The 12,500-nt window shown below is 34.6% G+C and overlaps 4 protein-coding genes across 7 annotated transcripts in view; 2 read left to right on the forward strand and 2 right to left on the reverse strand.

Moving 5' to 3' along the window:
* The window catches only part of LOC122633491 (zinc finger protein 615), a 5,699-nt gene extending 2,898 nt beyond the window's left edge, over positions 1 to 2,801 (forward strand). For all 3 annotated transcript variants that reach the window (XM_043821434.1, XM_043821433.1, XM_043821435.1), the window contains exons 2-6: positions 474 to 715; positions 1,111 to 1,629; positions 1,729 to 1,836; positions 1,935 to 2,099; positions 2,193 to 2,801. In XM_043821434.1, coding sequence (XP_043677369.1) covers positions 479 to 715; positions 1,111 to 1,629; positions 1,729 to 1,836; positions 1,935 to 2,099; positions 2,193 to 2,579 — 1,416 coding nt within the window. In that variant the 5' untranslated portion in view covers positions 474 to 478 and the 3' untranslated portion in view covers positions 2,580 to 2,801. The remainder of the gene's footprint in view (positions 1 to 473; positions 716 to 1,110; positions 1,630 to 1,728; positions 1,837 to 1,934; positions 2,100 to 2,192) is intronic.
* Positions 2,802 to 3,385: 584 nt separating this feature from the next.
* On the reverse strand, positions 3,386 to 5,653 carry LOC122633499 (proliferating cell nuclear antigen). The gene is made up of 4 exons (XM_043821453.1): positions 5,330 to 5,653; positions 4,980 to 5,145; positions 4,742 to 4,886; positions 3,386 to 4,379 (listed from the first exon to the last, which is right to left on the reverse strand). Exons 1-4 carry the CDS (start codon positions 5,548 to 5,550, stop codon positions 4,126 to 4,128), a joined length of 786 nt encoding a protein of 261 aa, XP_043677388.1. The 5' UTR covers positions 5,551 to 5,653; the 3' UTR covers positions 3,386 to 4,125.
* A 194-nt stretch (positions 5,654 to 5,847) lies between these two features.
* Positions 5,848 to 9,367, reverse strand: LOC122633485 (protein painting of fourth). Of its 2 annotated transcripts, none has more exons than XM_043821422.1 (6): positions 9,047 to 9,367; positions 8,146 to 8,808; positions 7,583 to 8,085; positions 7,135 to 7,519; positions 6,737 to 7,063; positions 5,848 to 6,664 (listed from the first exon to the last, which is right to left on the reverse strand). In XM_043821422.1, exons 1-6 carry the CDS (start codon positions 9,056 to 9,058, stop codon positions 6,608 to 6,610), a joined length of 1,947 nt encoding a protein of 648 aa, XP_043677357.1. In that variant the 5' UTR covers positions 9,059 to 9,367; the 3' UTR covers positions 5,848 to 6,607. The 2 variants fall into 2 exon arrangements, with proteins under 2 accessions (XP_043677357.1, XP_043677358.1); XM_043821423.1 differs by lacking the exon at positions 9,047 to 9,367 and having other exon boundaries at positions 8,146 to 8,389; positions 8,472 to 8,706.
* An 834-nt stretch (positions 9,368 to 10,201) lies between these two features.
* Positions 10,202 to 12,500, forward strand: part of LOC122633493 (probable medium-chain specific acyl-CoA dehydrogenase, mitochondrial) — a 2,865-nt gene continuing 566 nt past the window's right edge. Inside the window, exons 1-9 of the mRNA XM_043821438.1 lie at positions 10,202 to 10,530; positions 10,811 to 10,907; positions 11,028 to 11,195; positions 11,290 to 11,390; positions 11,486 to 11,566; positions 11,634 to 11,764; positions 11,861 to 11,969; positions 12,043 to 12,183; positions 12,270 to 12,500. The exon at positions 12,270 to 12,500 is cut by the window's right edge and continues 45 nt beyond it. Coding sequence (XP_043677373.1) covers positions 10,516 to 10,530; positions 10,811 to 10,907; positions 11,028 to 11,195; positions 11,290 to 11,390; positions 11,486 to 11,566; positions 11,634 to 11,764; positions 11,861 to 11,969; positions 12,043 to 12,183; positions 12,270 to 12,500 — 1,074 coding nt within the window. The 5' untranslated portion in view covers positions 10,202 to 10,515. The remainder of the gene's footprint in view (positions 10,531 to 10,810; positions 10,908 to 11,027; positions 11,196 to 11,289; positions 11,391 to 11,485; positions 11,567 to 11,633; positions 11,765 to 11,860; positions 11,970 to 12,042; positions 12,184 to 12,269) is intronic.

Raw genomic sequence — 12,500 nt, forward strand, 5'->3', positions numbered from 1 at the left:
AAAACATTCGTTCTCTCGCCTTTATATCTCTTATAAAAGGCGGATAAGAAGAAAGGGAGGGAGGATTTTATTGTTTCTCCTTTGACGACGCGCGGTTTTCTTCAAACGATGACGTCGTCGATCGTTTAGCGTCGCGCGGCACATTCTCTCATTTATCTTTCGATAGCGATTGACGTTGGACAAAGCGCGTCGCGCGATCGATATATCAGCCGCGAGGATCGACGTTAGAGGGTGGATGGATCGTGAGACCACGAGGGCGTCTTTTTGTGCGTGACACGCGTCGAGTCGGAACGGTTATCGACTATTTTTGCGGAGAGAAAAATCGAGTGCTGGATCTCCTTTCTCAAAAACGTTTTCGAATAGTGCGTGCAACGTGCAACAGGCGTCAATTTTTACCAAGGAAACCATCGGAGAAATTAAAGCCCGAGGAAACCTCGCTTATCTTTCTTTCTTCTGTCTTTTGCATGCTACAGGAAAGATGGCCATCGCTGCTTCGGAGAATTATCAACTGAAATGGCACAGCTACGGGGCTCATCTTCACAGCTCCGTCGCGACGCTCCTCCATTCGGAATCCTTCGCGGATGTTCTTCTGGCAACGTCCTGCGGCCGGCACGTGGCGGCACATCGGTTTGTCCTTGCAGCCTGCTCCTCGTACCTAAGTCACATCTTTCAAACCTGTCATTTCGGGGCCAACTCGAATGCCCCGACGATCGTGGTAAGTTGCAAACGCTGTTGCGACGATTGTATCGACGAGCAGCGCAGTTCGATCTTCTTTGAAATATATTCTCGCTTTCATATCGAATTCGTTCGTGCGACGATGGAGCTCGAATATAGGATCTACGAATCGCAATGGAGCGTGCTTGTACTTTCCAAATCGAAATCTCTTTCAAAAATTACCCGACATAGCTCTCCGTTCGTGTTGAAACGGGATCGGATGCAACGTAATCCGTGGTCGTTTCAAAAGCAAGCGATCTTAGGCGTGACTTAAGCACATTTCACCTCGATGAGATTTTATCGATCCCACTCGCAGAGCTTAAACGGGATCGTACGAGATCTCGTGGTACGAAGGCCGTCCTCGTCGCTCGTGTTCACGTGTGTTCGATTTTTCAGGTATTGCCAACGGAGATCGGTTACCGCACGCTGAAGATTCTTATACAGTACATGTACAGTGGAGAGGCGACTGTAACGAACGATCAATTGGAAGGAGTTTTAAAGGCTGGAGATATATTGAGAGTACGTGGATTATGGAGATCGAACACGGGCAGTAAAAAGGAGAACATACAGTCCAACAATCAAAAGGTCGAACGTGATAAAAAGGAACAACCACCGTTGACTGGACAGATTCAGAAGATAAAGCTGGTTCAGCCGACTACCGAGAAGATCATCGAAAACGTGCAGCAACCAGCGACAACGCAGAATATCGTTCAAGCCCAAAAGCCGATCGAAAGGAAGAATGCGGAGAAGATCGAGGAAAAGTCTAGTGAATCTGAAACTAAAAAGATCTTGGAGGAGAACAAGAATAACGAACAGAACAAGAACAAGGAAAATCTCGAGACTAATAGGAAAACGAGAAAGAGCGTTAGCAGCGACGTCGAGTCTAACAAGTCGAGAAGCGAAGGTGGCGAAAATGTAAGACACTTTCCAACTTTTACCATTTTTCTTATACCTCCTCGCTACTTCTTAGACATCGAAGAGACTCGTCAAACGTTTCCCTTTTTTCCCACATAGGCAGAATTAAATTTAGAACTGTTAGTGAAGGACGAGCCGATCGATTGGGAGGAAAGTATCGATCCATCCGAATCCCTGACGATAGACCATGAGATCGATATCAAACCAGTACGTAATATCAAACTATCGTTGCTCGATCGTTTACGAAACTGATAACGCACGAATGAATGATTTTATTGTTATCACGTTCGTGGTTACCTTTCTAGGAGATCGTACACAGTGCCGACGAGGACGGTGATTTGGAAGAGGAAGAGTATACTCCGTTGACGTGCGACATGTGCAGTCAAACTTTTAACAGGCCGTCGGATTGGGTGAGGCACATAGAATTTACGCATGCCGACATGACCGAGAACAGAAGAAAGAAGAGGAAGGTAAAGAGATATAAGGCAAACGTTCCGCGTTATCGCGAACTTATACTTGATACGATTAAGACATGCAAATGCAGGTGGTATTCTTTTTCATAGGGTGACGTCGACGACGACAGTAAAGACTTTCCACCTTTAAAGTGCGATCTCTGCGGGAATATGTATCCAACGCCTCAGGAATGGGTACGTCACATACAGACGGAACACACGGAGGAGCAATTGGCCTTGATGAACAACTCGGCACCTCCTAAACCAAAAAGGGTACACAGTCATCAAAAATTATGCAATATTTGTCAGAAAGTATTCCCGAGTCACGCATCGATGGTAATACATCAAAGAACGCATACGGGAGAGAGGCCTTTTCTTTGTTCCTATTGTAAAAAAGGCTTTAACGTAAAAAGCAATTTGCTGAGGCATTTAAGGACGCTTCATGACAAATTTGTACATCCAAGCTTGTATGGGAGTAACGGTAACAAGAATGGCTAAATTCTTTCTCGTTTCTTTGAAGTAACAAAAGAAGAAAGAAAAAACACAGAGAAAGAAAGAAAGAAAGAAAGAAAGAAAAGAAAGAAAAGAAAAGAAAAGAAAACACGTCTTTTTATTTTAAGCTCGGTAAAGCGCGTAAATCGTATGGTATCGTTTACGTATTTATTGTTACGTCGACGCAAACACTAAGGGACAAACGTCGTAATTATGTGAGTAAAGAAAGAGATCGGCTTGATCGATGAAACAATAATCGTTTGGATCTGTGCGAAAAGACATCTTCCTCGGAAGAAGGTATCTCGAAAATAATAACTATTGAAAATAATTCTCGCAATCAATAACATTCGACGATTATCGATTTAGCAGGACATTTCTGTCTTTATCCTAATGAATACTTTGTGATCTCGCATATTCAAAATGTTGAGGATCAAAAGAATTAAATTTCGAACAATTTTTTTGTAACGAAGAAGCAATATGAGGGCTTTAGAACCAAAGAGGCTGATTAATATTGCCAAAGTATCTTCTTTTATTGCTACTTCGACTCTTTTCACGTACACCGGAAATCTAATTAGTTGGATTAGAAACTTTGTTTAAGGGTGCATGAATAAGAGACGAGACGAACGATTTTATCACATATAGAGGTCTTCGCGCGCGCGCGAGAGAGAGCGAGAGAGAGAGAGAGAGAGAGAGAGAGAGAGAGAGAGAGAGAACGAGAAAAAGAGCGAAAGAGAGAGAGAAAGAGAGAGAGAGAGAGAGAGAGAGAGAGAGAGAGAGAATACTTGCGTGTAAAATAATTCATAATATAAATCAACGTTTAACGATTAATATTTATTTACTTAGTAATTATACGAGATCCAAATTGTGTAAGATTTAATTGTATACTTCTAGGCTATTCCATCCATGGTAGCCCTCTTATTCCCACAGCTCGTAAAGCTGATTATGTATTTTTATATTAAAGTAGCTTATACACGAAAGGTATAAGATGTAAGACATTAGGAAATAAGTGAAACTTTAAATTTTGATTAGATTAGGATGTAAGAATAACGCATAATTCAAAATTTATCAAAAATTTTGGAAATATATTGAGTTCTTCTTACATATACAAGTGCGACATTATCAAAAGTGGTCACAGTTTACAAAACAGTAATGATATGAACCTGAAGAATGACACCATTTTATCTTGTTAATCATGATCGTGTCACTCTACTATGAACTTTAGTGTCAATTCAACATTGCGCTAACACTGTGACAAGCCAAATGACTTTTAAATGTAAAATTTAAATAATATACTATCTTCAAAGTATTTTTAACTTTGCCTTGATTGTACCTCAATATTATATAGGATACATTTCACTTTTTTATTATCAAAATATGTGTATATTATCATAACTTTGCATTAAGTAAAATATCGAAATAACATCACTTTTTGCAGTGAAATAAATACAATGACGATAGGTACCATGTCAGAATCGAAAAACGAATATCAAACGTACGAAAATATTACCATTGTGATAATTACAGCATGTACAAATATAATAGACACTTTTTCCTAATTATCATCGTCATCGTCGATCTTGGGTGCCAGGTAATACCTAATGTGACCAATCTCTCCAATCTTATACTCGCATACCAACGGAACGTCACTAGACATCGAAAGTTGTACTTGTGTACACAGAGGACTTGCCTTTATGAAACAATTCAAATAACGACAAGAAAATGTTAACTTAACCGGCTCTTGCATGTTAACGATTACTGCTTCTTCTTCTTTATCTGCCTCTGCAGTTTGTGCGAGTTTAACATTAGCTAAAACAATTCAAAAAAGAAAAAAGTAAAAGAAAATATTATATATTCGGCATGGTACAGTTATTGCATGTTTAAGCTTTAATCATATAAAAATTTTTCTTCCCGATAAAATTTGACTAAAAAATTTTCATAGCTACATTGATACTAATCATAATAAATATAAGCAATATATATTATCCGTTTCTTCTTATAATATAAGATGACAAAACTCAAATGTACTATCGGATAAATCATCAGAGTTCAGATATTAAGATAGTACTGTGAATTTGGTAATTACCTCATAACAAATAGAATATATTGAGATAATATACAATTTGTATATGGCGGGAACGCACTGTTATAATAAGTCACAAAATACAAACCTGTTCCATGATCCCCAGATGCTGTAAATTTTATACCTTCTTTAGAACATGCAAACGTTATTGATTCTCCGAATTGACTTAAATCTCTGCATATGCGAGCAAATTCTTGTGAAGGCATCTTAACCACGCAAGAGTAATTAGTTTCCTGTAACGTTTTGCAGTAACGGCCGATCGATGAGAAATAAATTATATGTGTGTGACAATAACAGAAAAGAAAACTTTAAAACCTTATACTTACAGGAATACCAAGATGTTCTTGATCCATATTTATAAGTTTCATTTCATATTCCGCAAGTTTTTCTTTGTTCGGTGATTCGAATATAAAAGCAATGATCTCGGGATTATCCCAAGCCCTTAATGTTACAGTATCTTCCGTACCAGCGCATCTTAGTATCTTCGACATCCTAGAAACGATTTGAGGTAATTAAAAAGGTGGAAAGAGATGTTAGTATCCAACGGAACAAGAAATATAATGACACGGAATTAAAATATAATCTTCTTAAATTACAATCATTACAAGTGACCTTTACTTTACCAAAAGGAATAAACATAACCAAGACATTCTATCAAAATAAAAATTTGTCTTACGTAGCAATACTCATTCCCATAGACAAATTTCTATCGCATCTGTATTTATCGAAACCGTCGCTTCTAAGATTAAGAGAAACCAAAGATACGTGAGCATTGTCCATAGCTTGTACTTGAATCCCAGAATCGGAACATTCAAAGGTTGCTTCGGTTAGAAGATCCTTTATAGCGTCCAAGACTTTCTTTAAGATTGCACTTTGTACTAAACGTGCTTCAAACATATTGTTTAGAATGAAATATTTTCAACTTCGATCAATTAAAAAGCGAAATAATATCAGAAAAAATGAAACAAGTATAACGCTCGGAGACGCGCCAATACAATAGACGTTACCCGCGCTTTACTATTGTTTAATTCAAAAGGAAGTAGATGGCTCTTCGTCGTACCGGATGTAACGTTCAAACGAGAAAAAACATCAAATTCGTATGGCGCCTATTTCAAATGGTACAAGACACGGTGCGAAACGTTGGATTCGATTTTGAAAGTTTTATTTATAAGAAGAATAATATACTTAGTAATGTTATTCATAAGTTAAAGTTTATATTTTCATGCAGGGTAAGAATATACACTTTCAGTAATTATTATACAGATTTTTGTATTAAATGAATAAATAGTGAAACAATGTACTATTCCGTTATTTTTATATGCAAAAATAGATTTACTAATGGAAGATGACATAATAAAGTGGTAACTTGTAATTGATAAATAAATTATTTTTAATGAAATATTATCTCGGTATCGTTATTCATCGTTAGTCTATTGTATCCTTATATCGTAACAATGCAAAAGGTGCATTTGCAAACAATTGTATCTTTCATGATTCATTATATTCTACAAAATGACTCTATATTTATCTGTAGATAGAAAATTCTAGCGCAGTTTCGATCTAGTCATGTGCGTAAGTATCTGACACGATTGCTTTCGTTATTAATAAAAATATTTACAGAAAAATAACAATCTTTCGAACAACTAAAACGATAATATATAAGTCTTTCGTATAAAATAAAATGTTCGCAAGATATTTAATTGTACTTGTTTGGCAACATGAAATTATTTCATGTAGGTATATTTGAACTTAAAATTGGAGTCTTGGTAAAAACTTATACTTTATGAGAACTTATACAAATATAATTCACTTAATCTCTAATGTTGTACTTAAACAAATGCAGTCTCACCTGTTACGTTTTATAATTATTGATATTTACATACGGTATGTTAAAGACGGCTTTGTAACATTTTCTTATCAGAGATCATTCACAAATAACGTGACTTTAATACTATTAAAACCCAATATCGCTTGCCATATTTTCCAGTTCATTAAACATTTGATCGAGATGCTAACGTAAAATAAAAAAATAAGTTAAAAAATAATTGTTCATATATGTATAAGCATTATTGCGTATACTTACATCGGATGGTTCTGTATCTTTTACTGTATGTTGCTGTTTGTTACAATATATCAAACTTTCGTCGATCTCGTCTTCATCTTCCTCTTCCTCGTTATCGTCAGCGTCGTCATCCTCGTCGTCATCGTCATCATCATCTAAATCTTCCTCGTCCTCGTCGTCGTCGTCATCGGCATCGTCAGATGGTAAGCATGCCATGTCCATTTCCTCATAATCCTCCGGTTCTTCTTTAATATCTGTTAATATTATTGTTTCTGGCACTGTTTCTGTTTCTGACGGACATGGAGGTGGTGCTTCGGACGCTGAAGGTATTTGCGGTGGTTGCGACGTCTAGAAAAATAATCGATGATCAAATTTTCTGCAAAAGAAATTATATTCTTAAAGAATAATGTAATATATACCCATGGTTGTTGTTGTGCTGTTTTAACAGACGTCACTGATGCAGGTAATTGAGAAGATTGTGTATCAGTACTTTGCTGTTGAGTTTGACTATTTTGTTTACCCTGTGTCTTAGCATTATCTTGCAATCTATTCTCCCCGTTACTACTACTTTGCTGTGTTGTTTTCTTTTCATTATTGTTTACTTTTTGTTCTTTCGCTTGTGAAGCATTGCTAGGTTCTTCTTTAACTTTCTTTACATTAGGCTTAGGTTCTCCTGGAAGACATGTATTTCCACGTTGTCTTCTGAATCTTACAATAATACTTCTAGTATCCCACATTAAATCATGCGCTTGTTTATAAGCTGCTATCGATTCATCTACACTGTTATATCTTATAAATGCATATCTGAAACAATCAAGAAAATAATTAATTACCTGCTACGAGATATTTTATATATTCTATATTTACCGTGTATTTCTCATTTTCTGCGCATAACCAACATCCACCCTAGCAGCTGTTGGAAACTTGCTTTTTACTTCGTTTACATTAACCGATTCAGGTAAATTTCCTATATACAAAGTATAAGGATCTATTTCTTCGGGCATTGGATTATCTTCATCTCGCAAAGATTTCCTTTCCACTTTTAAATTACCGATACCAAATGGAATCTTTTCTAACTCTTTAATAGCTTCGTCGATATTAACGTGTTCTGCCATTTGAATGAAACAATATCTAGGGCCACTTGGACTTTGAAAATGAATATTCTGTATACCAGGATGAAATTCTCTAACGATATCCTTGTTAAGATCAGGGTCTGGAAATTTTATTATCAAACTCTGAGCTTTAACAGTTTTATTATATTCCGTTTCTATTTTTAAAGCTCTTTCAGCATCCTCGCGATTCCACGGTCGACTGGGATAACTTTGTGACATAGGCTTTCTTTGTTTATTCTTTTTAACCACTACTTCTTCCTACAACAGATATTTATATATAATTTATATAATGGAGAAATGTAAAGTCAACTGACATACCAACACAATTTTAACATCCTGATCCCCTTTTTCTTCTCCGTGTCTGCCAGTTATGATTCCTTGGGTTATGGGACTTATGGGATGATTGGAAAGGGGGACAGACATATGATTCATAATAGTATCATTCGATGACGTAGTATAATTATTTCTTTGCCATTCTAAACCCAGACCATTTGTTAACGTTGCACCAAAATATGCAGCTTGGTCAAACTGGCCTTGAGATTGACCGAAGCGCGCTAGTCTTCTATTTTTACGGTGGAAATTATTTCGTTGAACGTACATGTTATTTCTGTTGTGAGCGAACCTTTCTCTTCTCATATAGTTACCTCTCATCGCGATTTCTCTTTGAATATGTTGAATCTCTCTTTGAGGTAAAGGCGTAGAATGCGGCGTTATCCATTGCCAATGCGTGGGTGCTTGTGCCCATGTTTGAATAGGTGTAACTTGAGAAGGCACTGGTCCAAAAACATGAGGGGGAGGTGGAACTCCGTTAGGGGGTGGAGGCATTGGAGGTAACGGCGGTTGTCCTGGTAAAGGCTGAGGGATGGAAGTAGATGCCGATGTAGTAGACGAGGAATAATTCGTATATGTTCCGTCGTATGTAAATGCAACAGACTCTTGTTTAACAAATGACCTTTTTGTATCTCCATTTTCTTCTGTTAACTGTAAAGAATATAATATAAATTAAAGTCGCAAACGTATGACCCCAAAAAATAATTTAATAGTGCTTGCAATTCAAAACTATCTAATCAATGCAATGACGATATCGTTATAATCGTGAAAGAGATTCTAAATAAAAAATAACACTTGCATCAGTTAGTCAGCTAGCCTAAAACATAAGGGATGCATATATAATTAATATTATGAATATAAAGTATTGAAAGTTCTAACAGATACTCACCGATCGTTTCATCCTGTAGCTGTATTTTCTTTAGGTTGCAAAAAGATATTATTTCTAAAATAAAATCATTTTGTTCAACACAAACACATTTCACGAGCAATAGAGTAGAGAACAAATGAGAAAATAAGAGTTGCTTATACAGGGGTACCAACCCCTAATGTATCGTAATCAGGGGTGAAACGTAGTATTTAAAAAACGTAGACAATAATTAAAACAAATATTAAACGACAATCAAGTATAATTAGAAAAGTGTATCAGTACTGTTTCTGTCACGTGGTGACAATCGTTTGATTTACAATTTGATCCTGATAAATAATTTAATTTATAAACATTACACGCTTCTCATCCATATTTATGAAAAACATGTTTACGTTATTATTATTAAACAATAAATAATGAAACAATCTGTCATTAATTTTATGATATTTTTAAATAAGCAGCACTTGTACGATCGCACATTTTTTCTTTCTTACTTTCTTTTCTTTTCTTTTTTTTAATTACCCGCTCAAAAATGGCGCTAAATCGTATTATAATTGAACGTTCAAAATTGTTAACATTAGAAAAATCAAAATATGTTAATAATATTTTCACCAATTACATTAAAAACAAAAAATTATGTATTCTTCCAACGTTATTACCATTAATATTACATTCTTTATCTTTAACTCAATTTGTATCGATGATTTATCTTGAGTAAAACTGACGAATACAACACATATCTCTCGTATTATCTGAAGTGGAACAAAAGCTGAATTATTTAAATCGTAATTTATTTAAATCGCAATAATTTACATCACTTGTTTGAAATGTGTAACGTTTAACATAAGAAAATATTTACATATTCCTAACATAGATAGAATCTAGAAATATATTTTCTAGAGTTGTTCTTTCGAGAGATGTAACTTCTACTTACATCTCATCCATCTTTGATTTAATTTTTTCTTAAACGTGTACCGACTCTCGGAGATATTAACGCATTAAGCAATAATCAAATGGAATGCATATGCTGACGCGAAAATGAAGTGATAAAAATGTGAACTCTTTTATTTTTTATATTCACTTTACATATTCAAAAATTGTAAGATTATATATAGGAACTTTGATTCCCATTCCAATTCTTGGATATTACTAGATATTACTATATTACTTCGTTGATACGAGGCTAATTACTATCCATTTATTGATGAACATTATTAAGAACAGTATTTATTTAGAATCATACAAATATCAAACGTAGAGAGTTTCTTGTTAAAATGATATACACATTTTTTACAGTGACAAACATATTTTATCTTTTATATTTAACTGCACGATAAAATGATTTGTCACATATTGTACTTTGACCTCTAAAAGTATTTTAGCTCAACATATTTATGCAGTCGCGAATGACACAATTTTCCATTGCTATTCCATCGCGTTTTAACGTTAACTATATTTAACAGATCATAAATATACATATAAACATCAAAATGCTGTTTAAAAAGGTGAGTTAAGTTTTATTAATGCCTTTCATTATGATTTATGTACTTCATATATTTTCTTTTAACATTGATGTTTTAATGTTTCTTTTATACAAAATATTAGAAAAAGTGTATTAATTAAAAAAGATATCAGTCTTTTATTTTTCAATGAAAAAATTAGTTAAAAAATAAAATGAACGATTCATTTGTATGAAGATGATTGGAAAAAAGAAACAAAGATTATATATAAATACAAGTTTTTTTTTTTTATAATTCTAATAAATATTATTGCTTCAATTTCCAGATATTTAATAATGCTACTTTATATCCAAAAATATTTAGAACATTTTCTATTAAAGCTGAACCTCTAGTGTCGGAAAATGTGAATGGATATAACTTTGGTAAGTTTATCTGTATAATTTACAAAAAAAAAATTTTCTTATAAAAGCATCGAGAAGAAATATTCTTTTTTACAAATAGGATCTTATTCTTTAATATATAATTTTGTTTCGTATATATAGCGCTAAATGATATGCAAAGAGAAATGCAAGAAATGGTACGTAAATTTGTCAGAGAGGAGATCATTCCTGTTGCTGGTAAATATGATAAAACTGGGGAATATCCATGGGATATTATTAAAAAAGCTTGGAACTTAGGATTTTTAACCAATCATATTCCACAAGATTGTGGTAAGTTTTTGCATTATCCGAAAACATTGCCATTGAAATAATTTTTTTATGTCATCTAATATATTGCAATTTCAATATGTGATATCACGTTTAGGTGGTCTGGAACAAACTATTTTTGATGGCTGTTTAACAACAGAGGAAATTGCATATGGCTGCACAGGAATAGCAACTGCAATAGAAACCAGCGGTCTTGGAGTATAGAAGCATATGTTTATAATTAAAAGAATTAATAGTTCTAAATATAAATAATAATTATTAACGTTTGCAATTTTTTTTCTTTTCTTTTATAGCAAACACCAGTGATCGTAGCAGGAAATAAACAACAACAGAAAAAGTATCTTGGAAGACTTGTAGAAGAACCTCTTGTAGCTGTGAGTAAAGAGGAGCGACAATATACATTATGATCTTATTATCTTTTTACATTTGTAATGTTTCTAGGCTTACTGCGTTACTGAACCTGGTGCTGGATCCGATGTAGCAGGTTTAAAAACTAGAGCTGTAAAAAAAGGAAAGGAATGGATTCTTAATGGTACAAAAATGTGGATCACAAATGGCGGTGTTGCAAACTGGTATCTTCTGAATTGAAAAGAAAATATATATATATATATATATATATATGTGCACGAAATAATATGCGATATTAATTGCACGTATCGTTATATTAGGTATTTCGTATTGGCCAGAACAAATCCTGATCCAAAAGCTCCAGCCAGTGAAGCTTTTACAGGATTCATCGTTGAGCGTGCTTTTGAAGGCGTAACTCCAGGCCGTAAAGTAAGTTTTTTTTTTTTAACGCGTTTCTTTCGTCGTTAAATTATAATTAATAAGAAAAATTTGTATTATAAAGGAAATAAATATGGGACAACGAGCTTCCGATACTAGGATGATTACGTTCGAAGATGTTCGCGTACCCGAGGAAAATGTATTAATAGGAGAAGGAGCTGGCTTTAAAATTGCCATGAAAACCTTCGACAGAACTCGTCCACCGGTAAAGTATATAAAAAATAAGAAAAGTGTTTTATTAACATCGAATTGATATATATATATATATATATATTTTGGATTGCAACACAGGTGGCAGCTTTGGCTGTTGGACTAGCACAGAGAGCTGTAGACGAAGCTACAAAGTATGCAATGGAGCGAAAAACCTTCAACAAACCAATAGCGGAACATCAAGCTGTAGCATTTATGATCGCTGATATGGTTATTGGAGTCGAAACGTCTCGTCTCGCTTGGATGAAAGCAGCTTGGGCAATGGACGTTGGTTATCCAAACGCTACAGTTTACTCCAGTATCGCCAAGTGT

This window comes from Vespula pensylvanica, chromosome 12 (genome assembly GCF_014466175.1).
Source record: "Vespula pensylvanica isolate Volc-1 chromosome 12, ASM1446617v1, whole genome shotgun sequence".
Classification (NCBI taxonomy): Eukaryota; Metazoa; Arthropoda; class Insecta; order Hymenoptera; family Vespidae; genus Vespula; species Vespula pensylvanica.

Bases quoted from the DNA above. Each gene is read 5' to 3' on its own strand.
- LOC122633499 (XM_043821453.1), bottom strand. From the start codon at position 5,550: ATGTTTGAAGCACGTTTAGTACAAAGTGCAATCTTAAAGAAAGTCTTG. The intron at 5,146-5,329 runs GTAAGACAAATT...AATCGTTTCTAG, and splicing joins ATGGGAATGAGTATTGCTAC to GATGTCGAAGATACTAAGAT. The intron at 4,887-4,979 runs GTAAGTATAAGG...AAAACGTTACAG, and splicing joins AAGAACATCTTGGTATTCCT to GAAACTAATTACTCTTGCGT.
- LOC122633485 (XM_043821422.1), bottom strand. The intron at 7,520-7,582 runs GTAAATATAGAA...TGATTGTTTCAG, and splicing joins CAGAAAATGAGAAATACACG to ATATGCATTTATAAGATATA. The intron at 7,064-7,134 runs GTATATATTACA...TTATTTTTCTAG, and splicing joins CAGCACAACAACAACCATGG to ACGTCGCAACCACCGCAAAT.